Source organism: Bombyx mandarina, chromosome A1 (genome assembly GCF_030267445.1).
Source record: "Bombyx mandarina strain Sakado chromosome A1, ASM3026744v2".
In the NCBI taxonomy this organism is placed as follows: Eukaryota; Metazoa; Arthropoda; class Insecta; order Lepidoptera; family Bombycidae; genus Bombyx; species Bombyx mandarina.
Window position 1 is genome coordinate 19,693,695 of NC_143234.1, and position 26,834 is coordinate 19,720,528.

A 26,834-nucleotide genomic window follows, 5' to 3' on the forward strand; every position below is an offset into this window, starting at 1 on the left:
GATCAGTTGCAACATGCTATGTACCTCGTTTATAGTCATAGCTTATCTTCTTATTTTTGTGTGCTTTAGAAGGTAATTGTTTTAGTTAAAAAAATTACCGTAAATATTTGTCGTAATAAAATTTAGTATATATAATATGGAGAATACAGAAAAAAACACTAGGTACTACGATTTGGTATTTATTCAATACATTTAGAATTTGTATTATTTTAGAAAAGCAATGCCTTACCATTGTAAGTAAAGTAAACTAAATCGATTTTCGATTACATAATTATTAAATGGCCTACGTTATTAAAAAAAAAAAAAACAGATATTTTATTTCTATAAAATATGAAATTAGTTTAAAAAATTTGGCAAAGATGAATTTAGTTTTGTCATGTCTTGAGCCTTGGTGTTGTAATTTATTCAAAAACAATAATTACAATTTTCCACGTAATATATATTCAAACATATCAATTCAATATAAAGTACATTTAAAAAAAGCATAGTGGTGGGATTGTTCAAATAAGTAAAACCTATGTAAGAAAATTAAAAATGATTACATAATCCAATTAAAAGCTATGTATTCGGTTAATTTATACAATGTTGTTTTTTTTTAAATCAAGTATCCAAAATTACATAATAAGAATAAAGTAGGTACTTCCATACATCGTTAAAACGGTAAAAAAATCACCTCGAACGCTACAACAATACGAATCATGTAAACACACAACTAATTAATTAAAAAAAAACTTATAGTAAAAATAAAACATTACTCTGAGCAAGATTAATTAATTTCAGTTTCTCCACCCCATTGTCTCGGTTGTCCCGGTTGGAGGTTAACGTAGGGGCGACCGTAATTGTAGTTCGGATCGGAGGGTTCCACCGCCTGGACGCCTTCTGTGGGCTCAGGCGTCTCTTCTGTTACGTCTTTCTTGTAAGGAATGCTTTCATCGTCTGAAGTCACTTTAACGGAATCGTCAGGATCGATGGCTCGAGTCCTGTCAAAAATAATAATTTAACAATGGCATAACCTCAGTTATAGGGCATGTTAAATAAATATTGTATTTATAAAATAATATGTATTTTTCATTTATCTGTTCTAAAGCTAATTTATGATAAAATTAATTATTTTTCTTAGATTTCACTGTACCTATTGCCATTGAAGATAAATGAGCCTAGGTATCTATGGTCCTGTCATTGCAAATATAAAGGCATTGAAATCGTGAGACACTTTGAATTTAATTATTATCAAGATATAAATGACAAAGAGAAGCAATTTAAAATCTTACTTCACATCCATGAACTCGTTTTCTTCTCTTTCTTCAGCTTTTCGCCTCTGCAAGATCCTCCAAGCGACGCAGATTAAGATTATTATAATTGGCAGCATCACAGCACTAATGATGCCCCATGTCGCACCAAGAGTCCGAGACGAGTACTCCTGTTTACCTGTTTGTCATAAATAGAACATGTATAAAGTTTTACCAATTTTTGAATAATAATTATGAAATAGCGCGTATGGTACTCTACTGGGGGGAGGGTGATGTGAGAGATGTGCTCCGCACTAAGTGCTTCACTCTCCCCCCTTTGCCTTTTCATGAGTTCTGTCTCATGCGAGGCTCGGATGTAGGTTGTTGAGCGACAGGGGGCTTCAGTCGGTTCAACTCCCACATAACCCGCCCGCCATCCCCAGTGTGGGGTGGGAGTCCGGCGATTTCATCCTGACCAAAAAAATAATGGTATTCTACTATAGAGAGTTGAAATGTGTTTATATCATATTCATTCTTATTTCCAGTTTTTTTTTTTATTGCCCTTGTAAGCAGACGAGCGTACGGCCCACCTGATGGTGAGTGGTTACCGTCGCCCATGGACTTCAGCAATGTCAGGGGCAGAGCCAAGCCGATGCCTACCGCTTAATACTCTCCACAAGCCTCGTTTGAAGGAGGACATGTCATAGCGCTCGGGAAACACCGTGGAGCCGGATTCCATAGCCGGATGGTACGTGGCAAAAAAGTTCCCGTTTTACTATTAGCTTAGATTTATTTAAGTTTTGTCTCGTAATTAACGTAGGCATATAATGATATTGTCCGTGGCCTACAAAAGCTCATTTGTTGAACTTTTTTTTTGTAACACTCCTTTGGTGAATTATCTAAACTAACGTCACGTTATCAGAGATACCCGAAATCATCGGCCTACTTTACCATACAAGGTGCAAATATTAAAACGTACTCACCGTTAGTGTGACCCAGATAAATTTTTTTCGTACACAAAACAGTTTCTGATAAGAAAGCAAGCAATAGCCTCACTACGTATCATTAGGGAAATAAAAAAATAAAACACATCACGATAGCAGAGAAAATTTCCATTCCACAAAAACGTGGCAGTAAGATATTCCTTGCTTTCTTATTTAAAAAAAAAAATCACTCACAGGGAAGTTATTCTACCGTGATTGGGAACAGAAATTTCCTCTTTATGTGATCAGGGCTTTTTTTTGTAAATAAATTCTATTTTTGTCTTAACATAAACATTTTAATAGATAAAAAAACAACAACAATGGGAAATCTCACGAAACACTATTCGGAAGAATAAAATAAAGTGCAATCACTAATATTAGGTGCGTTTAAAAATAATTATGTATATATAACCTAAACACTCTCCCCAGAAATTGTCATACGAATGGGCAGTGATTACTATCAGAACTTAATCTAGACTATTCTAATACAAATTTAAAGTCTCAATGCAAATATTAAACCATAGTCGATCGACTACTAAGGGTGGGTACTTCGGCCGCTGGTGGGTCAATAAGGGTTTCCATTGATTTACCCTTGTTCGTTGGCATGGTAAAAGTTTTAATGCCGTCAACAGGAGCGCTTTTAGGTGCTTCGGGAATGCCGGGATTATTATATGTATTCCTGGGACTCGAATCTGAGGCCGGACTGATTGGAGGCGAATAAATTTCAGAGTACGTGGGAGAATACTGAGAGGGTATTGGACTGTATTGGTCATCGAATTTCGGCGCGTAAGGATCCTCAGATCCCTCCTTCGTGGAATAGCCCGAGTCAGACGGTATGGCTTGACGACCCGTTTGTCGCGGTTTGTTTAGATACTGTATGTCTTTAGCCGGACGAGTTAGAGTGGAATCCCTATTAGATTCAGAATCTGATGGTGAAGTCAGTGATAACAAGTCTTCCTCGGACAGATCCCATAGTTTTTCTGGGAATTCTACATCGGGTGCATTCGGCAATGGCTCATTGGTACGATATGTTTTATCGTAAGCCCTACGCTTTTTAGGCAGACCCGAGGACTTGTCAGATTTACCGGAATCACTTTTGCCCGAGTCTGGATAGCCTATCCCTGAGCTATCCCCATCCGCGGGAGGAGCGAGGACCGACCTGCCTATTATTCTGGCCGGGGTTTCCTCAGTAGGGGTTTCGGGGGATTTTTTCTCAGAACCGGGTATCGTCGAAGATTTCATAGTGTCTGTGATATTTCCCATTGACGAAGACCTAAGATTTAATCTAGATGCGGATTTTGAACGCGGTAAGTCTTCGAAACGGAAGCCCTCCTTGCCCTCGGACCTCGGTTTGTGCCAGCACCAGAACCAGAGGAGGCAAATCAGGAGGCCTAATGGTAGAATAACTGCCACTATGACGCCCCAAGTTAGGAATAGGGCACGTTGGGAGAATTCCTGCTGACCTGTATGACGAAAAAATAGTGCGTTACAAAAATCTGGCGGCAGGAGCTTTTAAATCCTTTTCAAGATTTTTCTAATCAATCTACAACATATTAACTCGAAAAATCCTTTTTGAAAATAGCCTGTATGTATAATAGTTTCAAAGTCGTTTTTCGTATTTAATATTAGCGTGCACTTACGTAGACACTCTGTGTATCCATAGTCAGGGAGATTCCATCTGCCGTTATCTTCACACACTCGTCTTTTGTCCCCGGTCAGAATGAAGTCTTGATTACATTCGAAGTTTACCTTTCATAGAAAACGAAAGCTTACTACTAATTTGCTCATGTTAGTGTACGAGAGAAATAAAAAAATAAAAAATCACATCACATCATTTGTTTTGGAACGGTTTATGTAAACTGAAACATTAAATTGAGCGCTCCACGTCAGAATAAGATTTATCATTCGTGAACATTCGTGAACATGAAAACGGGAGAGAGAGATCACTTCAAATCAGTAGTATTTCTTTCTATTCTTTTTTATCTTTGAAATCTTAGATCTTTTATTAATGTATTTTGTTGAGCCTATTAAGTACTGAAAGTGAATACCACCGCTCACCTTTAAGACTCGAATGCTTCCAGACGGAGCTAGGAAGAGTTGTTTTTTTTCGTTGGATTTTTTAACGTTCTCGATAGCGTAAAAGTTAACTCAAATTTGTATGCAGTTGGATCAGCACCCCTAGCGGCAAATGTAGGCAAACCTTCCAACTCCATACAAATATGAGTTAACTTTTTGTAAGAATGAATAGTTACCCTGGTTCCAGGTGTGAAGAAGAAGTTACTCTTTCTTCCAAAACGTGGCGTCTCCAAAATACCGCAACTGATGACCCGCCTTGCGTTCTGCTCTTTTATATTAGTCTGGGAACAAAATGAAATAATAGCTCTCATCACTCACCAGATTCGTAACTATGCACATTATTTAATTAAAACTGTAAAATATGAACTGAGTTTTAATAAATAGCTCACAATTAAAAGAGACCCAATTGATAAAACTCCCTATAAATAAACTATAATAGTTTGAGCGCGCGAAACGTACGAAAACGAATATTATCTGTGCTGTTACGTCAGTGTCTTCGTTTAAATTATTGGCAAAACTTAGAATTCTAATGTTAAAAATTATTAAAAAAAAACATTTAATGCATAAATCTTCACGGCTTACAACGACAGACTGAGTTAAGACCACATTCTTACTATGTGTGTTCTAAGTCCTTGGCATATTATGCATTTCAATAAAACGAACAATAGAATGACATAAAGCTTGGCACGCAACGGCACAGTGTAAAAACTCTTCAAAAAGAATCAATGAAAATGTTTTTTCAATAAATCAGAGCCAATCTCATATTTCAATAAAATAGAGTCAAAATTATTTATTTATCTTATACTTATCAAAGATTTTCCTTACATTTCCTGTTTAAATAAAATATCAATTACCTACTTTTATCTATTACTTTAATTTTGATTAATACTTTGTTTTTAGACTTTAAAGTGGTGATTCAGTTAAAATGGTTTTTGTACGTACTATTTATAAATTCTGCGTTTTTTAGGTAGCTAGTAGCTACAAATGTTTTTATTTATCAATCTGAATAAGTGCGCAGACGTCTTTGCAATTAGTTACAAATTAATTAAAAAGTATTAGTTAAAAAAAAATCATTAAAATAGCTATAGAATTATAAAATGATTCATAGATATAGCGAATACTAGATAGCACAGAAAATACTTTTAATCATTGACTTTTTTTTTTTTTTTTTTTCCACAGGAGAAAATCACCGGATCCCCACCCGCGCGGCAGGTGGGGTATGTGGGAGTTGAACCTCACTAAAAACTCCTGCCGCTCACAACCGGCGCCCTACCTCGGACCGGGCCGGAGCCCAGTCGGGACTATTGAAACGGCGGGACAGGGTTGACGCAGAGCACATTACATCCATCCCACCGTCCCACGGACGCCGGACCGGTGGCCGCCAGCGACACGACCACCGGTTCCCTCGTTCAGCGGGCTCTCGGTCCGCTTTGATGGCGCCGCGTTACACCTTCCCCCAGAGCGGTCGGGGGAACGCGGTCTACCATCACCCGGCTTCCTATTGCGGGTGAGCGTGCAAAGCACGCCACCCCACGTCTGGGTCTCTCCCCGCACACAACGGGTGGGACCCCTAGCTCTTAGGGGGCCAGGTCACGGATACGACCCCGGTCCCGACCCCCTGCTCGGCGGCGGCGGGTTTCTGCGTAGTGAGGAGAGCTTTCCCTCACTCGCCCCGCCGCCTCCTTCTGCGAGATGGTGCACTCGCAGAAGTCGAGCATAGCCTTCCATGACTCATCGCTGCCAAGCATCGACGCCACGACGCCAGGCAGCGACAAGTCAGGTCCTATCTTTGCGACCAGGACACGGCGCTGCACCTCCCACGCGGGGCAGACAGCGAGCGTATGCTCCGCCGTGTCCAGGTCGTGTCCACAATGGTGACACCTCGTCGTCGGCTCAGCCCCTATCCGGCGCAGGTACTTCCCGAAGCATCCGTGCCCGGTCAGCACCTGCACCAGACGAAAGGTGAGACGTCCATCGCCACGATTCACCCAGTCATCAAAGACCGGGTAAACCGCCTCGACGGTCCGTAGCCCCCACGTGGGGTTGGCCAATCGCCTCGACCACGACTCGAGCACGGACCGCCGAGAATGGGCCTTCCGCGCCCGCGCCTCACTTTCGGGGACACGCGCCACGCCCCGAGCACGAAGCTCGCTGCGCCACCGATAGTCGGCAGCGAGCGACTCCGCCTCCAGCTCCCATGGCGGCGTCCCCGCCAAAACACACGCTGCCTCGAAGGAGACGGTGCGATACCCGCGGATTTAATCATTGACTTAGAAGGGTTTTGGGCAGACGGTTTATTGCCTATTCGGCATTAGGTGGATATCAGTGCTTGTTCGTACTACGGCAAGAATTTAGCCGCCAACTTTTTTCACATGAGGTCTTGGCCTCAATTACATTCTAGTAACGGTTGTCCTGCCCTTAGAAAGTCCTTGGCCTTAAACGTATTCCCAACCTCTCGATTAATATGTACATATGATAATACGTCACCAGTGGAGGCTTGAATAATTAATAACAAATACGTTTCCTATAAAATAAAACTCAAAACTAAATTTGAGGATATTCAAAAATATGTGGACCTCTTGTGAGTCCGCGCGGGTAGGTACCACCGCCCTGCCTATTTCTGCCGTGAAGCAGTAATGCGTTTCGGTTTGAAGGGTGGGGCAGCCGTTGTAACTATACTGAGACCTTAGAACTTATATCTCAAGGTGGGTGGCGCATTTACGTTGTGGATGTCTATGGGCTCCAGTAACCACTTAACACCAGGTGGGCTGTGAGCTCGTCCACCCATCTAAGCAATAAAAAAATAAAAAAATCTTCTTAGGTCAGATCTCTCTCTTGTCTTGAATAGACCAACAATACTGTTAGTTATTATATGTGATGCCGAGATTCTAGAAATATATTCTTTGTAGGTAAATATGTACTTTTTTCTACTTTTAATTATGGGAAAACGTTAAAGGTTTGCCTTAACGACCAAGGTTGTTCAATTATTGTGTAAGCGTGATTCATTAGTAAGTGAATTCGCAATTATTTACGCATATTTACATTTTCTTAAGCTTTGTGGTTAAGCAGAGCTTACGGCCTAGCCAGTATCTGAGTTATCGGAGACTGCAGAGAATTAATACGGCACCCATGTGGGGTCAGAGTTCCAATTTTTTTTGTGTTACGACTGACCCGCCTTATTGACAGTGCAGTTTAGTTCTTTTTTTTTGCTACCTATGCTGATAGCCTTGAGAGGCTATATCAGCGTTACCATAACGTGTAGGCGAGCCCTCGGGGCTTAAACCGGAGTGTTGCTAACATTGGCTCTAGCAAGAGCAGTGCTTCGCAGAATCTACCACCGGATCGGAAACGCGACGCACTGAGAAGATCCGGCGAGAAACCCAGTGGACTATGTCTATGGGTTAGTTTACTCGACGAACCCTTCGTCGCCAGCGACGGGTTCGACGAGAACGGTGAACGAACAGGTTAGTACTAACGAAGCTTAACTACCGACCAATTTGGCTAATTTTGGTCTTGAATTATTTGTGGAAGACCAGAGCACTCGGAATTAAATAAAAATAAAATAATTTTTGTTTTTCCTTTGATGTGTCCCCCGTCCGGATTCCTTTTGTTTGTTTTAAGTTTATTTTATACAAAAGTTTAGGTCTTTTATTTATAGATTGAGGCACTACGAAGTCTGCCGGGTAGGCTAGTGTATGTATAGATTTACACTTACAATCGATGAGAGATAATTCTTCGTAAATTCAGCCATATCCCGATTGAGGGTCATGCCGTAATCGTATCGACACTGATAAGAATCTTGGCATATCTCGATAGCTCTTGCCACGTCGTGAGAACGATTCGCCGGCAAGAAGTTCGCCGGTTCTCGTATGAAGTTCGGTATAAATTCATTGTCGTTGTAATAAGCCGCCGTCCGACCATATTCTCTAACGAACATCGCTACGCCGATGTCCCGTTGCTCACGATCTGTGAGTTGCCCTGGGAAAATTAATAAGCTTGTGATTCACTTGTCATACTATGATGTCCTAAATACAGAAGGCTATAAAAAAGATGTCAATGAGAACGTAGCTAATGTATACTGTATCCTATGTATGGTGTGAGTTTATTGTATGGTCTAAATCAGTATCTCTGTTGAAGTATTCTTTCTTGTGAGTCCGCACGGGTAGGCACCACCACCCTGCCTATTTCTGGGGTGAAGCAGTAACGCGTTTCGGTTTGAAGGGCGGGGAAGCCGTGGTAACTATACTGAGACCTTAGAACTCGTATCTCAACGTAGGTGGCGGCATTTATGTTGTAGATGTCTATGGAATCCGGTGACCACTTAACACCAGCTGTTGTTGTTGTTGTTGGCTGTGAGCTAGTCCACCCAACTAAGCAATAAAAAAAACCGTTTATTCAAAAATTAATTCTATTCGTTTAATTTAATTCACATATTAATAAACTAAATTAGTAAGATCATTTTACATTTACTAGATTAATAACATATTTTATCTTTATTGAAAATTCACAATGTAATAACAAAGAAAGTGAAAGATACATACAGTGCTGTGCAAAATCTCTGTGGGCGGATTGGAAATTGTTCAGATCGACCGATGCCAGCGTGCCATCGGGTCTTGTGAAGTCATCGTTCACATCCAGAGACCAGTTGCCGAATAATCCTCGAGTTTGATTCTAAAAAAATGAAAGGTATAATAGGTGTAGGTAGCTCATTCTTATACTCATACTCGTTATATGAGTTAAAAAACACATGAACAAAAGTGCGTAGCCTTAATAGGCACTAAGTAAGGTCAGTGGAATTTATTCTTAGAGACATTAGTTAAAATTGTAGTTTATGTTAAATTAAAATTACTTATTACCCTTATTGAGCTAGATTGTAATCCTAGTATTGTGTCGTACGTTACATAATAAAAATAAATAATTATTATATGAAAAAAGACACCACAGCACGAATACAGTTATCCAACTAAAAAACATGAGGTTAAAGTCTCAAACTATATAGCAACAGTCCCATCCTTAAAGTCGTGTTTAGAAATTTAAGGACCGAGGTCCTCCATCTCCCCTAAGTGCCCCTAGGAGAGTGTTAGGATGGATGCAAGAGTTTTTGGAATTTTTTTTTTCAGATACATATTTTAAGTTACTAACATAGATTATAAGTAATTCTTACTAACAAAATGTTATGGTTTAAAAAAAAAACTGTAATAAAGTATAAATAAATAAAATAAAAATAACTGTCAATTTCACTAACCATAAACGTCCACGGTAAATAAACTCTCGCGGTCATGAAGCCACGATTCTCGACTACTTCCAATCCGGCCCCAGACGAGAACATAACGACAATTTCCGACTGGTTTAGGACGTACATAGGCTGGTACACGGTGACACCTGGTATAATGAAAACGAAGACATATAGTTGAAGCCTTGACCCTCAGACGGCCCACTGAGTTTCTCGCCGGATCTTCTCAGTGGATCGCGTTTCCGATCCGGTGGTAGATTCTGCGAAGCACTACTCTTGCTAGTGTTAGTAGCGTCCATAGGTTGGACCCCCGTGAGATCACCTACTCTTTTGGTGAATCTAGGTTAAAAATATCAGCCCTTAAGTACCTACAAAGAAATTTAAATCGTAAATTCGAAAGCCCGCTCTTTCGAATTTAGGTGCTTACTCTCCCTTAAACAGAATCCTTTGGGACTACAATACAGTTCACGGTAGCGCGGTCTCCGTCAATGTTCATTCGGAGTTGTCCGATTGCGCTGAACTAATTTTAAGTGATATTGATGATTGAATAGTTTATCAATGTTTTGTATTGATGATCCGCTTTGTTGGTGGAACTTAATAAAAAAATAAATAAAAATAAATAAATAAATGACCTGACGAGAATAGATATGAAAAAAAGATCCCTAGAACTTAATTAACTATTATTTAGATGGTTGGACGAGCTCACAGCCGACTTGGTGTTAATTGGTTACTGGAGCCCATAGACATCTACAACGTAAATACACCACCCACCTTGAGATATAAGTTCTAAGATCTAAGTATAGTTACAACGGCTGCCCCGCCCTTCAAACCGAAACGCGTTATTGCTTCACGGCAGAAATCGGATTCACAAACTATTGAGGAATATCATATCATGGTTTGACGTTGCGTGAACACCGATTGACATGTTACCTGGGAAATATTGTACTCTTAGTGCAGTCCTGTCGAAGTAGACTCTCTTGCCATTGGCGAAAACATCGAGCCTGTACCTCCACTGAGCGTGTTGTGGTCGAAGGCGTACCTGTGGAAATATCAAAAGTCAGTCGAATCAATCCTATGGTCACAGTGTCAGTTTTAACCCTGACTGATGTGCTGATGCTTAATAATAAAATCGCTTTTATTATATATTATACTAGCTGACCCGGCAGACTTCGTAGTGCCTCTATCGATAAATAAAAGACCTAAACTTTTGTATAAAATAAACTTAAAGGAATCCGTCCGACGGGGGACCCATCAAAGGAAAAACAAAATTGTTTGTTTTTATATAATTCCGAGCATTTTCATATTTATTCACGTTTTAAACCTTCTCTGGACTTCCACAAATAATTGAAGACCAAAATTAGCCAAATCGGTCCAGCTGTTTTCGAGTTTTAGCGAGACTAACGAACAGCAAATCATTTTTATATAATATAGTTATATAGATCGGAATCTTGAATCATCTTCAACGATTTTAAGAACTCGGAATAAATAATAATTAATGCGATAATTTTATAGTACCTACGCTTTTTGATATCTAGAACAGTACCAACTGGATAAAAATGATGAAATGAATTGTTAATTCAGTTTTCAACTTAGGCGTGTTTATTTTAAGTTTTCAAACATATACATTGTTATTTGGAATAATTTATTGCGGCTATATTGTGTTTATAAATCATATTATGAACTGAATCGATATTTATTTAATTTTATATTGTTTCCTATACGCAATTCGTTCGCTTGATAACCACTACCGTCCTCGTCGAACCCGTCGCTTGCGACGAAGGGCTCGACGAGTGTATTAGCCCACAGACACAGCCCACTGAGTTTCTCGCCGGATCTTCTCAGTGGGTCCCGTTTCCGATCCGGTGGTAGATTCTGCGAAGCACTGCTCTTGCTAGGGCCGGTGTTAGCGACACTCCCGGTTTGAGCCCCGTGAGCTCACCTACACGTCAAGGAGAAGCTGAAATAGTCTCTCAAGGCTATCGGCATAGGTAGGGAAAAAAAATTACAACCAAATATAGGTATTACCTCAATGGTTTGAGAGTTGTTGGACGCTGCTACGACTGACGTTAAGTGCGTCGCGTTGACCGCACCGTGAATATTTCTTGGTACCTGTTCAAATCTACCTTGGACGTCGAGCTTGAGTTGTGAATGATCCACCCTCACTAGGACGTATTCACCTAAGCAATACAAATTTAATTTACATTAAATCGATTCCTTATCAAAGGCCTTAAATAACAAATGTGCACCTTAAAAACAACCAAAGAAAGTCCGACGTTATTTTAAAAGCAAAACAGTGTATTTTTGTAAAATCTTATTTTCTCGATTTGGGATTAAGAATTCAAGTCGGTATCGTTCTTGACAGAGTGGTCGTGGTCATCATTTAAAGTGTTAGTGGCAAATATCACAACACGCCGCCACTTCTCACTGACGGCCACACTCCTCGTGCATGTGCATTCGTATAATGATGATGAGCCTTTTACGGCGGCTTTTATCCAATCAATCCACTTAATAGGCGATCTTACTCGTGGTCTGGGTAAGGGATATCTACCCTGAATAATATTTACCTTTGCCATTGAAAGTGTACTGCAGGTCGTCAAAAGTGACTATATGTGGATCACCGAAGATACCCGCCACTCCTGGAGATTGATAGGCCACACAGTCTTGAGACGGTCGACGTTCAAACCTGAGTTAGTCAAATAAGAAGGCTCATGAAGTAAATTAATCATAACTTCAAAATGAAACTAATTTTGCAATAGCTACTCGTATAATTAATGGTTTGAATAGTGGAACATACTTAAAATAAATGAATTAATGAATGAATGAATGAATGATTTGTTTTATTTCAGACAACAATAAGTCCATATGTGTACATAGTATCATTGAAACATACTTAAAATTAACAAAACCAATCAAATAAAAAAGATACATTTATTAAAAGTAATTATCAGTTGAATACATTTCAAGTATTCCATTCAACTGATATTTACTTCGAACCAACCATTATTATTATTATTATTTAGTCCGCAAGTGAACAGTGACAGTCACAGTCATAACGGTCTGTTATTGCCTTCATAAAGTTGAGGTCTGTCGAGGTTGACTCGTTTTTAGGTATCAAAGTGAGTGTAGATATTTGAGTTGTATAACTATTGTAAGGGCTAGTTTAACGTGACGTCATGTAGATCATGACGACATGATTTCTTCCACCAGCTTAGAGCAATACGCCTATTACTATATATTAGTATAAAACGCAATGGTTACCTGAAAGTCTCGCAACCGACAGCTTGTTCTTCTTGCCACAAACAGCATTGATAGAACGGAATCATGTCGTGGAACCAGCGAGATAACGACGGAACCTAATCAAAACAAAACAATGGTCAGCATTTGATAGAACCGATGCCAAAAAGAAAGGTTCCTGGTTATAAAATACCTTATTGGCTTCGTTGTAAGGTGTAAATCCGAAATCGTGAGATCTTGACGGCTTAGAGCCCCACATCTGGTCGTAGGATAACATGAGGAAGCCGTTCTTGTCGTAGCAGCATTGCTGACCAGAACCTTCCGAACTAAAATATATGAGGCGTTAGTCATTAGTAAGGGCGGCTGATCTAGTTATGAGTGGAAAACTCATTCGCACATCAATTGCTCAATTCGCTTGGAAAAGCTTATACAGAGAGTCAAATTTTCACGAGACAAAAACTATGACTACCTGATTATATCAATGTGAGTTTACTATATTCTAAATTACATCTTTACTACGTATTTATTTGTTGTAGTTTGAGATGAATATTAAGCAAATCTTTAGGCAGGCATTAGTAGTGGGTCGAGCTTAGAACATCATTCCTCCTAAGGGGATGTATTGTAATAAATAACAATCTTCTAAACAACTAGTAAATATCGCCTATTCTTGGATTTTTAATATTAGTAAGTGTGAACAAGGTGTGATTCAGTTGTAATATTATAGTTATTGTAGTGTTAACGACACGTTGGACTGACCAGATCCGCACTACCCTCGACAAACCAGTTCACGATGCTCTACACTCGGCGGCAGATAGAGGCAAATGGCGTGGAATAGTGCGCAATAAACTCTTGTTGCGAGGAGATGGTCACGACCCTCAGTATTGAGGAGATCGATGCAAGAAGAAGTGTTAACAGCGTGATATTTGTTATAGAGCGCAAAAATAACAGTAACAATTAATATAAAAAAGATAGGAACTCTGAAATTTTATTAGTTTTCTCTTACCTTGGAGCACCACTCCTGACACAATGAATACCACCCCAATGATATCTACAAGTAGGGTTCGTGTCTCTGTCGCAGTCCAAGTCCGGCATGAAGCGACCTTTATCAAGAAGCGCGTGTTCCAAAGTACAGGGGCAGACCCAAACTTGAGCTGCAAAGTTCTTAAGGAAACGATCGGTTCGAAGCCAGTTGTTACACATGGAGTTCGACCAGCGCTGTCCATGAAGCCTTTCCCACTGTGGGGCGAAATACCAACCTAGCGGGATCGGACGACTCCATAGAATCCTAAAAGGAAAAATAAGCTTCAGCGGTTTCCATATAACCTTTCAATTATTAAAATACAATTAAAACTGTTTTTACGAATCCGAAACTTTAGTTTTGGTACGGTCAGGGACGAATTTGATGATGGCGATTTCAATATTGTGGTAACGACTGTCATAAAGTGCATTTCGGCTTAAAAAACAAAATTTTAGTGTAGTAAATTTACATTTCAAAAGTATATTTTAAGGACATTAACAGGATACTTACGGAGATATAGGAACCCCTTTGAATACTTCGGGAGTGGTCAAATTGATTTGCAGAAAACCAAATTGCATGTCGTTGTGCATGATGTTTTCCCTGTTCCGGAAATTTTGTGGATTTATCACGTATTCACCGGTGTTCGCAACTCCGACTTCTATCATATCGATGTATTCTAATTGAGGTCGGATCGTGACTTCTTTGTAGCCCCACAAACTGATTTGGAGCTGCACGTTTAGGTTTGTTGTCAAATTAAATCGGTCCCAAGTTATTCGGACTTCTGGAGGATATCTTTCGTGTACAGAATTATCTGGGAAAAATATCTTTTCGGTTGCGGTCGCAGGGGTTTCTGAAAAAAATGAAACCTAATTAATGATATGAATTAATAGATTCGCCCTTGCCGGGTCAATCATTACGCCTGTTTCAGTAACGAAAGACCCAGGTATTTTGTAGGATAAGTTTATCATTCTTAAATGTATCCACCTCAAACAAAAGAGGCGCTTTGTTGCCAAATTCAGGATAAGATTAGTGTTACACTCAACGAAACTGGGACTTCGAACTCTTGGTTCAAGGTTGTGTTCCGTAAGCAACTTGTGGTGTAATGGCATATAGTGTACAAAAGTGTGCATGTACAAGACTTCTAACAACTCGTTTCAAAGCCTATTTTAAAAGCAAACTTACCAACAAAATATCTTCCTTTCCATTTATAAGGTTCATTGTTAATGGCAACTTCAAATCTTGCGTAACCATTGTGCCAGAATCTTGGTTGCACACAGATAGCCCTGTTGACGTCCACAACAGCTCCGAGAACGGATTCTGTATCGAATCTGCACGTTATTCTGTCGTTGGGATTGAAGCATGGACCCGTGATATTGACGATTGTGCCGCCGAGCATGTTACCACTCTCTGGCGCGAACATCAGGGGCAGGTTGGCGCCGTCTGAGATTATAAATAAAGAAACAGCGTCAATACTTACACCGCTTTAAGTAGGTGATCTATTGGTTAGCAATCCTGATTTCTGTATCAACTGGCTAGAAATATTTGGTATCGGTATCTTAGTAAAAACTAAGATTTTTTCGAGTCGAGTTGAAAGTGTAGGAAAACCTTGTACTTGTAAACTGTACACTTTCAACTCAACTTGAAAAAATCTTGAATCGACTCGAAAAAACTCGAAAAAACCCTAGATCTAGGCCATTATATATGAAATTTTGAACCTTAAATTAATATATCTAAAGGCATCTTAAATTGTCAAAAGTCATTGCATCATAAACTGATTATGCTTGAGTAGTTATAATGGTATAACAAAATAATAACCAACTCGGCCAATTGGAATAAATAGCAATAAAGTTCTATGGACATTGGAAAATAATTTTTATTTTATTTATACTATTACTGTTTGACTTCTCCACTTTTAATTAACCTGAATTTTAGGCAATCTATAGGAATACGTTTGCTGTTTCTAAATAATATAAAAACTAACCGATATCCTTATTACAAGTGCCCATTAGTATATTCTCGTCAATTCTGAATATGTGTCGCCCTGGAAAGCCATTGGCCCAGCCTCTGCCGGTCAAATCTCGAAGCACAGAAGCTTGGGAATACGGTTTGTATTCGTAACTTCGTGTCCCGTTACCAGCGTTGAAGCCAATCTGGAATCAGCGACAAAAATTTTAAAATCTTTATAAAAAAATTGCGTAGATCTTATACATTTTTGCCCAAAGCTGCTTGGTTAGCCACAAAATTTATGGCAGAAAATTCATAGCGGAAAGAGTTTGATGGTAATACAGACTTTTCGGTGACTAGAGACTTTGATACTACGGATTCTTACAATCCTGGACATCTTGAAATAGATTACAGTAAACTTCTAGAACTTACATAGGCCGGTATGCCTCCTTCACCAGTAGTGGTGTCTCCGCCAGCTTCAGTGTGAGAACTCCAATTTATTTCGAGATAATTGAAAATCGCATAAGTGAAGACTTCATCCGTTGCTAGAACCATTTGGAATGTGTTTGTCTAAAACCGATAAAATGAGGTATTAAGTATGCTTCAAAGTAATTTCAATGAGATGTAAATAGAGAAATACCACCCACCATAGGGGGAATGAACATATTCTATAAAATAAAACGTTCTGTACGTGCTTTAAGCATTTAATTTTAAGCAGTATCAACCACTTTTACCAAGCAACCCGACTGGTCGTAACTAGTTACTGGTGCCCAAAAACTTGGTAAACGGGGTGGGACCGCCAAACTAGAGACCTGAGATCAAAGTTTCTTGGACACACTTGATATTACACGATGTTAATACTTACCATAAACAGCGAGTTGTCAATACCGCCGGCAAACGACATGTTCTTCCACGTGATCGTTATTGTATGTTTCGGGAAGAAGGTCTCAGAGCCGATGACGCCCTCACGGATGTCCCACGTCACGCGTTCTCGCATCTCGACTCCCAGTTGGTCCGTACGTGTCTAGAAAAAAAAAGATTATTCACTTGACATATCGCGTGTTTGTTTTACTTGTTAGGAATATTTATGGGTTTCATTCTTAGGCATTAACGCGTAATTATCCAATTCAGCAACAATTTACATTAGTCCTTATGAGCTACGACTTAAGGTCACACTACGGGCCCTAAATTCAATGAGTAGTATATCTAGTTATTTATAATTATTAACTGCCTGCTTCTGTCTGCCTATTTCTGCCGTGAAGCGATATTGCGTTTCGGTTTGAAGGGTGGTGCAGCCATTGTAACTATACTGAGACCTTAGAACTTATATCTCAAAGTGGATGGCGCATTTACGTTGTAGATGTCTATGGGCTCCAGTAACCACTTAACACCACGTGGGCTGAGCTCGTCCACTCATCTAAACTATAATAAAAAATAAAATAAAAAACTCCTGCTTCGAAATTGCGTTAAGAACGTTACCTGTAAGTCTCTGTCCAATCTGAAGTATATTCCAGGTCTTCTCGGATCAGGCTCTTCGGGTCTCATGTTACCAATACGACACTTGCTGAAGAATATCCCTATGAAAGAAGGATCGTTGATATTCGGCCAGTCTCGCACGGGAAACGACAATGGGTAGGTGTAGTGGTCTGGGGGGTCACTGAAGTAAATGTACCCATTCATCGAGATCTAGAAAATAGATACAGTCATTATTTTCCACAACATTTTTGGGAACCATTTTGGTTATGTTAATAAAAATTCTTAACTATGGCAGTATATAGATAACATTTTGGCTACTTGTTCGCTGGTAGTCTTATGTGCTTATTCCAGCTTCGCTACGGGTAGGTGAGTCCACGGGCTCAACCTCAAAGATTTTGCTAACACTAGCCCTAGCAAGAGCAGTGCTTCGCAGAATCTATCACTGGATCGGAAGCACAACCCACTGAGAAGATCCGGCGAGAAACTCAGTGGGTAATATAATGAGACAGTTGGATTAAGTACGTAACTAAGTGATATAATATTTAGCAAACAGCAAATAGTTACTAATAGTTTGAAATATAATTAAAGGTTTTGTCGGTATTTTTTTCTATGCTTACCCTTGTATAATTGAATCTGAACCCAAAGAATGGCAGTTGAAAGTTGAAATTCTTGTGGATCTGCGGCGTTGAAGTGTGTATGTCTCTCTGGTAGTCACCGATGTTTTCGCTGCCTCCTTGATCGTAGAACCAGTACATAAAATTGGAGCGGATCTGCTGAAGGCGCTGGGTGGTGATGACGTATGGTTGTCCATTATTCTGGTAAGTCGTCGCTGGGAGGACACGGCCATCGATGTAAGCTGTGGGTAATAATGAAGCTATTGGTATTTTTGTGTCTCAACGGGCAGATAAGCCCATCTGATTTTAACTGATAACTGATCAGGGTATTCTTGTATTTAAATTGGGACTTTTGAATTTTTTTCAGAATATTATGCTGTCTATACCAAAACTTATCACTACATTCATATCTATACTAATACCTATATATAAATCTACAGTGGTTTTTACGGATGTTTTGTTATAACTACTGAACCGTGCATCCGATTGACTTGAAACTTAGTATCCATGTAGAAAATACATGTACTTAATGGATAGGCTAATATTTATATGAGTTTTGGACTCCCTACACCAGTTGCGGGGGCGTTGATGAGAATCTTTGTGGGGGTGAGAAATAATAATGTTAATTTTAAATGGCCAGCGAAGCGGACAGCTAGTAAACTTATTATTAACTATTAACGTACAATGCTCGGTTTTATCGATACGTTTGAACCGAATTGATACAAAAAAAGCAATGTAAAACAAACAAATTCAAAAACTTTAAGCAGATATATAATCATTTTTGATTCAGTCGTGGCCTAAAGGATAAAACGGCCGGTGCATGCGTGCGAATCGAGCGACGCGATGTACTGGTGTTCGAATCACGCAAGCAGGTACCCATTTTTGCAATGAAGTATGTACTTACCATCATGAATGACTACCACGATGAACGAATGACATCCAAATTAAGTAATTACTGGTGGTATGGCCTCTTGTGAGCATGGGTAGGTCTCACTACCTTACCTATTTTTGCTGTGAAAGGGTAATGCGTTTTGGATTTAAGAATAGGGCAGCCCTTGTATTAGTAAGTTCATACTTAGAACTCTAGCAGGCAACAGCATTTAAAGCAATTTTTTTTTATTGCTTAGATGGTTGGACGAGCTCACAGCCCACCTGGTGTTAAGTGGTTACTGGAGCCCGTAGTCATCTACAAATTAAATGCGCCGCCCACCTTGAGATATAAGCTCTAAGGTTTCAAGTATAGTTACAGCGGCTGCCCCACCCTTCAAACCGAAACGCATTACTGCTTTACGGCAGAAATAGGCAGGGCGGCGGTACCTACCTGCGCGGACTCACAAGAGGTCCTACCACCAGCTTGCCTTATCGAAATTCGCGACCGATTTGCTTTGATTGCAAATAAACGAATGCTTAAGACTTTGTAGTCGTCGTGGCCTAACGGATAAGACGTCCGGTGCATTCGTGTTGAGCGATGCACCGGTGTTCGAATCCCGCAGGCGGGTACCAATTTTTCAAATGAAATACGTACTCAACAAATGTTCACGATTGACTTCCACGGTGAAGGAATAACATCGTGTAATAAAAATGAAACCCGCAAAATTATAATTTGCGTAATTACTGGTGGTAGGACCTCTTGTGAGTCCGCGCGGGTGGGTACCACCACCCTGCCTATTTCTGCCGTGAAGCAGTAATGCGTTTCGGTTTGAAGGGTGGGGCAGCCGTCGTTAGTATACTTGAGACCTTAGAACTTGTATCTCAAGGTGGGTGGCGCATTTACGTTGTGGATGTCTATGGGCTCCAGTAACCACTTAACATCAGGTGGGCTGTGAGCTCGTCCACCCATCTAAGCAATAAAAAAAAAAAAAAAAAAAAAAAAAAAAAAAAAAAAAAAAAAAAAAAAAAAAAAAAAAAAAAAAAAAAAAAAAAAAAAAAAAAAAAAAAAAAAAAAAAAAAAACTTCATTTTGATTCGTAATGGCGTTGAATTTCTATACATATCTAAATGTTTTCATTGAGGGCACAATTTCCCGAGGCAAATAGTTCTAGTAAGTGTCTATATCGGGCTTAACCTCCGATAAATGATAGCTTATCGTTTTATATCGGACGGAGGCGACTAACTCGACGTATGATGTCACTTTCGATTGTTTCAAACTATTTATTTTACAAGTGACTTTCTTATAGTTTATTTTCTGTAATTGAATAGTTCCCTCAGTTTGCGCGCGCTAAATCCTCTATACGTTAATGATGTTTTTAACATGCCTTTATTAGCTTAATCCGTATGCATCCGTATTTGACTTGATTTTCATTGACTGGCTGATTCGGTGGCGCGGAAATTAGTGCCTCTGATTGTAAAGACTCGATTCCGACATCAGGCAAACATTCATATGATTAACAGGCTTGTTCGCTCTTTGTCTGTGTATTTAATGTCTATAAATGTACGTATTTAAGCGTATTTAAGTATGTATTACTGGTGGTAGGACCTCTTATAAGTCCGCACGCCGTTTCTATTTCTGCCGTGAAGCAGTAATGCGTTTCGGTTTGAAGGGTGGGGCAGCCGCTGTAATTATACTTGAGACTTTAGAACTTATATCTCAAGGTGGGTGGCACATTTCGTCGTAGATGTCTATGGGCTCCAATAACCACTTAACACCAGGTGGGCTGTGAGCTCGTCCACCTCCACCTCAGTCTCTGATTTCCATACTACAGGAAATCCTAGCTTGGGATCAGATGACCTTATTATGACACTTTATTACTCCACACACACACAATTATTACTTCACTTTTCACGTATCAAGTATCTTTGACAGTATCATAAGCAATCCGGTGGTAGGTTCTACGAAGCACTGCTCTTGCTGGAGTCAGTGTGTTTACTTACCAGCCACTGTGTAGCTATAATAGCCCCTTGGGCTACTAGCGGATTGGTAGGTAAAAAAAAGTGCAATAAATTATTAATTTAATACTTTGCCTTCTTTTCGTTCTTCTTGCTTTAATTTCCTGATAATCAACACGATTAACAAATTGTTTATGTAGTTTTTAGTTCGCTTTCATACTAGACCTCGTGTTAGTAAGTGGCAGGATTCAAGCCGGGATGTATATGGCCTCAGGCAACCACATACCCTAAACAGGCCATCAGCGAATTCGGACATGTAGTGCAAGCTACGCACTAAAAAAAAAAACGCTTTATTTTAGAATTCCGATTGTTTCGAAATTTAAATCAACTCATTAACAAACAATTATTACTCACGATTCATATTGCTATATTCCAAGAATATACTTAACGCGTGTTCTTATCTAAGACAAATATGATGTTGCGTATAAGAAATTTCAAGTGTCATTCAGAGTAGGTGGCATTCTGGTTAGCGTAATGATTATTGTCATAACAATTACTGACTGATTAATGTATATACGTATCCGAATACGATTCGCGGCGAGTTTCAAAATATCTTTGTTTCCCCCCCAGGATGAAAAGTTCGCTTTTAGTCCCTGGCACGCGGGACAAAAGTACTCGATTCTCTCCCGGTGAGAGGACTCCGCGTCCGCGGACTAAAAGCGAACTTTTCATCCCGGTTGAAAAAAAATTGAATAAGCACTTAGGGAGAAAAGTAGAACATTCCCACCCGCGATTGTCACAATTCAATTGTGACAAAACAATTCGCGGGCGTGAATTTCCTACTTTTCTCCCTCGGTGCGTAATATACATTGGTACATAGTACATCTTGTTTGTAGACAATCGCCAAACTTCTTTGGCGATCCGACATATTTGAAACTTTGCTCTTAACCCGCCTCCGCTTGTACGTGTGGTAGCATTGCGAACCGCGAGCGACAACTCTTCGACTTGTTATTAAAATTTTTAAAACGATGCCTCCAATGAACACTACGCTAGCTCCAAATTCGTAGGTTTACAGGAGGAGCGTTTAAACGAAAAAAGTTGATAAAATCTTTATTATTGCAGATATATTTATGGTTTTTTCTTGTGTAACTAGCTGATTTACTCTTGCTTCGAACCCCATTAATAATGATTTGTAATACTTTTAAAATAGTGAAGCGATTTGCGTGAAAAATGAAAATTTCAAAATTTTGAGTTAGAGTAGTGTTCATTGGAGGCATCGAAATGTACTGTGATATAATTACTAAATAACAGAAAGCTTTTTCTGTCGACGACATCGCAATACCGAGTGAGTATGTTTCATGTGTGTTACGGACGTCGACCCGACTAAGTTCGCGATCTTAAAAACCGCGTAGGTACTTTTAATTTGTACGTCTAACACCTACCTAACATGTATTTTAAACAAGTCCAAGTAAACGCCGCCATCATTGCGACGAAAGGATTCGTAGGCATTACGATGTCAATTTCACGCCTGACTTTTCAAGATTGGCGGAATTTGGTGTCATTAAGGTGCCGTTATCTTTTATGAATAGGGCAGTTACTGAGATAACCCTGCGACAAATTACAGAAACTCTTCGTCATGAGTAAGTAGTAACTGGGAACATATCTCTGCAAGATATTCCATCAGATCCATTAATCTCAGTACTAGACGCTTTCAGCTCTAACAATATGAGCAGGCCTAGGGACCCCGGTACTGGGTCGCGATTCCTAAACGATGATAGATTCAGCTCTTGGGACACATCGGGGAGCTCATTCCAAAGTCAGATGGTAAGTGGTAAAAAAGATCTCTGGAAACGCACTGTGGATGAACGTAGTGATTTTAGATAGTATAGATGAACTACGGACAGTGTTGTGGTAAAAACGAGATGATGGGAAAATCTTAAACAGTTCCTCAGAGCACTCCCCCTAGAGAGCATATGGTACAAAATACAAGGAGAACCGAAGTCACTCCGCAGACCCATAGGCTCCAAACGATGAGTGAAAATGGGATTATCGACAATGCGAACGGCCCTATTCACTATACAGCTTATTAAATAATTAATTAAATATTAAAATTCCATTACAGAAAAATATGGAGAGAACATAATTCTATTATGTCAAATAAAGCATTAAGCGGACAGTGAAGATGAAGAATCTGTATTTTAAAACGATGCAAATTAACCTGTGTAAATATTTTTGTTGTCTTTATTTGTAATATTTAAATGTGAGCAAAGGGAAAGGCACTTCTGTGGACGATAAGTAATCATTCACTTTTTCTGTTCTAAGGGTTCAATTTATTATTAATATGAGTTATTTTTATTATGAATCTGTAATATCCATCACTATTAATAGATTTATTTTGCCCAGTTTTTGTTGTTTTGGTGTTACGCTTGTTGATTAAATGCTTAATTTTTTTTGTGTTGATTTGATAGTCTTTCAGTAAACACATAGTACTGAATTTGTAAGTTTTTTTGTTTGGAAAATCAGTTTTAGTTAAATCAATAATACTATGATAATTAATTGAGGATTGATGTCGAAGTTTCAATTGTATAGTATTAACCGAACCGAAATGTATGGCTTCTGCTTGGTAGATATACTTAGTGTTTTTATCTACTCGTGCGGACTTGCTATATGTCTTTACGGCCTTACAACCAGCAAATAAGGGAGTACCGCCAGAAACTTAATAGAATTTTTGACCTATTTTTGTTAATCTTTTAATTCTATCGAAATTTATTGATCAAACATCTGTTAGGTACAGATAAACAAAAAAGTTCTCGATTACAATAAAAACATCATAACATGCTGTTTTCCATCGAGTAAAACTGACATCGTTCAATTAATTATCCGTTAATGAGTACTGCATGTTCCTTCCGATCCACTAACGGTGCTTTTTGGTACCTCAAGCACCGGTCATCGTTCTCGTCGAGCCGACGAGAACGATGACCGATGATTTCTCGTCGGTTCGACAAGTAAATTAACTCTCAGACACAGCCCACTGAGTTTCTCACTGGATCTTCTCAGTGGGTCGCGTTTCCGATCCGGTGGTAGATTCTGCGAAGCACGGCTCTTGCTAGGGTTCGTGTTAGCAACGTCATCAGGTTTGAGCCCCGTGAGTTCACCTACTAGTTAAGGTTCCGCTGAAATAGCCTCTCAAGGCTTAAGCTTAGGTAGGAAAAAGACGAGCACTGCACAGTTTTTACTCATACGTAAAATTAACTAGTTAAAGATTTAAAAAGAAAAGGTATGTACATTAATTAAACAGAGACTCTTCAGCATTGACCCGGTTTGTTAGTTACACATAACGACCCAAAAACATGATCCTTCAACCAACTTCGTGATGAAATCATAATTTTATTTAAACAAATTCTTTACGAGCATTCTTTATCTTAACTGATACGAGCCCTTATCTGTACTTAATTTGTCGTTCATTAAAGTTTAGTACTCTGTACGGATAATAATTTAAAATAACGTTTTAAGCGCATGAATATTTTTATAAATAACTAGCCGTACTCACCCAATTCACTGGGCATTTAAAATTAACACTATTATTTATTGTCATTATTATTAGGGAGTCCAACATTCATATAAATATTAGCCTATCCATTAAGTATGTGTATTTTCTACATGGATACCAAGTTCCAAATCAATCGGATGCATGGTTCAGTAGTTATAAGGGAAAATCCGTAAAAACCACTGTAGATGTATATATTAGTATAGATTTCAACTTAAAAGAGGTTTAAAATGGCCAGAGCATTGCTTAGTGACACCCGTTTATTAAAGACGACAAATACTATGAAAAGTAGAAGGCGATGATGGTATTTTTTTTCCCTAGGTACCTATTCGCTGGTAGGCTATTTCAGCTACATCCGAACGGGTAGGTGGAGCTCACGGGCTCAACCTGAGAGGATTTGCTAACATTAGCTCTAGCAAGAGCAGTGCTTCGCTGAATCTACCACCAGATCTGAATTGCGACCCACTGAGAAGATCCGGCGAGAAACTCAGTGTGTTATGACTATGGTGATGGCATTAGAAGGTAGACAGAATGAAGAAATGCGTTTTTTTTTTTTGAACAGAAACAACGCAAATTTACACATTTAAATTTTAATTCAATAGCCAAAACCATTACTTGTAGTGCGTGCTATTGGCCTCAACTGATAAGTTTCAGGGTTCTGCCCCTTTCTACCGCGAAGCGATCACGAGGTCAGGGGTTGAGACCAATACCCAACTGAGATATTTTCCTTATTTCTCAATATGGCAATAGCATTTGTTCATGATCTAACAGAGATCCAATGAGCTCTCAAAATTCGATAAGCCGTATGTGCTCTGTGTCTTCGTATGCCGCGAAAACGCGTCAATAATGAACTGAATAATAATGAGCTGAATTAAAAATTAAAAGCTCTTTTTTATTGCTTAGATGGGTGGACAAGAGTCTCTCAAGTACAGTTACAACGGCTGCCCCACCCGTCAAACCGAAACGCATTACTGCTTCGCGGCAGAAAATCAAACTAAGTTAAACTACTCGTAATACAAATATTGTATCTTTGGTATCTATCTACCAAGAATCTTTGGTCATGCCTGTTCACATTTCCAGTTGATTCCAGGTATACTCGAATCTGATGAACATGACGACAAGTGACGCAAGCCAAACTTGTAAAAGCGTGTTAAAAAAAAAAGAAAAAAATACATTTTGGACGCTTCGATATCATGTCGCTTATAATGTTTTCGAGTTTAATATGCCTAGGCGTGGCTCTTATCGTTCTTACACGGTTGCGAGTTAATAGGTCATAATTATTATTTATTAAAACGGTTCTAATTGAAAAAAGGCGTAAAATTATATATATGTATATTACAATTATAAATTGTTAAGCTCGAGAACTTAGCGGAAGTCCAATACCGCGTCTTAGATGGGAGTACATACACAAGTCAAACATACTAGAGGAATACAATGTATGTCTCTTTCCAAAGCGTTATGTATGTAATGACTCAACTCAATTATGAATCACACCTTCGTACTTAGTTTGTTCTGGGACAGGATTTGCAAGGATTCTCTAAAATTGGTCATCGTCTAGAATAGAAATTGAAGTCTTCTTTTATTTGAGATTTATAGAAAAAACGAAACAACCGTCTCTTGGTATTAGGTATCTCTTAATTCAAAAGTTGGGACTGGTGCCGAAATTCTTCTTATCAGCCCACAGACGTCCACTGCTGGACATAGGCCTCCCCCAAGCATTGCCACAAAGACCGGTCCTGCGCTGCCTGCACCCAGCGGATATCCGCGAACCTCAATAGATCGTCAGTCCATCTTGTCGGAGTCCTAAAGTTAGGCCGAAACTCACTAGATTTAAATTGCAATTGCGTTACGACTTAAATGAAAAGAAAAGGCAAAACGAAAAAAGCAGTTCAGATTTGGATTAGATACAGGCGTTTTAATATTATTTAAAAAGAAAACACTTACAATAGTCAGTTCCGGTGACGACCGTAGTACTTGGTGGCGAGAGGAGTTGCTTTTCGCTTTCAACATTGTTCGAGTTGAAATCGACAGCTTCAAGGTTAACTGGCTCTTCTCCAACTAAGCCATCGTTGAGCTGGTACTTCCCGCTTCGCACTTCTAAATTTTCAGTATCCGGCAGCAGTTCTACCGGTGAAGTTTCTTCAAATGTCTCATCTTCTTTCTCTTTAACATCCGTTTCAAGTTCCACTACCTGTGCTTCGGTAACACTCACAGTACTTTCCGTATCATTAACTATTTCGTCTTGTCCTAAAACATTGGCACTTAAAATTAGGACCACCGCTAAAACTAATTTGATTTTAACACCCATTGTTCCAGTTTCTTTCACGCTTTTGTGGTCATCGTTATTTGGTCGGCTTATCGGTTTTTTTATTCGCTCTCAACAACGACAGGTGCCTCTCTATTGTATAGGTCGACTGAAGTGTGGGTATATTGTGTACGCGGCTGATATCGTATTATCAACACAGATATGATAAGATAGTAAATAGGAACGTTAGGTGTGCCAAATTCTTTGTCCTAATCGTGGCCCTGCTTATTGGGGAGTGTGTTAGATTTGTACAATTTATCCTTTCCACTACAAAACAGACGCAACTAGAAATTAATTGCCGACGATAATATATCGCAAACGACTTGCTTCTATTAAATTCAGCGATTTAA

The 26,834-nt window shown here is 39.3% G+C and overlaps 1 protein-coding gene across 2 annotated transcripts; it reads right to left on the minus strand.

The window, feature by feature from the left end:
* Positions 1-163: 163 nt before the first annotated feature.
* On the minus strand, positions 164-26,834 carry mesh (sushi domain containing 2 mesh). Of its 2 annotated transcripts, XM_028173996.2 has the most exons (22): positions 26,124-26,834; positions 17,811-18,049; positions 17,197-17,403; positions 16,583-16,741; positions 16,150-16,287; positions 15,755-15,923; positions 14,956-15,213; positions 14,284-14,623; positions 13,759-14,040; positions 12,949-13,081; positions 12,780-12,874; positions 12,086-12,204; positions 11,547-11,698; positions 10,452-10,560; positions 9,534-9,670; positions 8,830-8,959; positions 8,004-8,266; positions 4,465-4,569; positions 3,853-3,961; positions 2,803-3,675; positions 1,272-1,428; positions 164-980 (listed from the first exon to the last, which is right to left on the minus strand). In XM_028173996.2, the coding sequence occupies exons 1-22, from the start codon at positions 26,485-26,487 to the stop codon at positions 767-769; spliced, it is 4,752 nt and encodes a 1,583-aa protein (XP_028029797.2). In that variant the 5' UTR covers positions 26,488-26,834; the 3' UTR covers positions 164-766. The 2 variants fall into 2 exon arrangements, with proteins under 2 accessions (XP_028029797.2, XP_028029796.2); XM_028173995.2 differs by lacking the exon at positions 2,803-3,675 and having other exon boundaries at positions 26,124-26,833.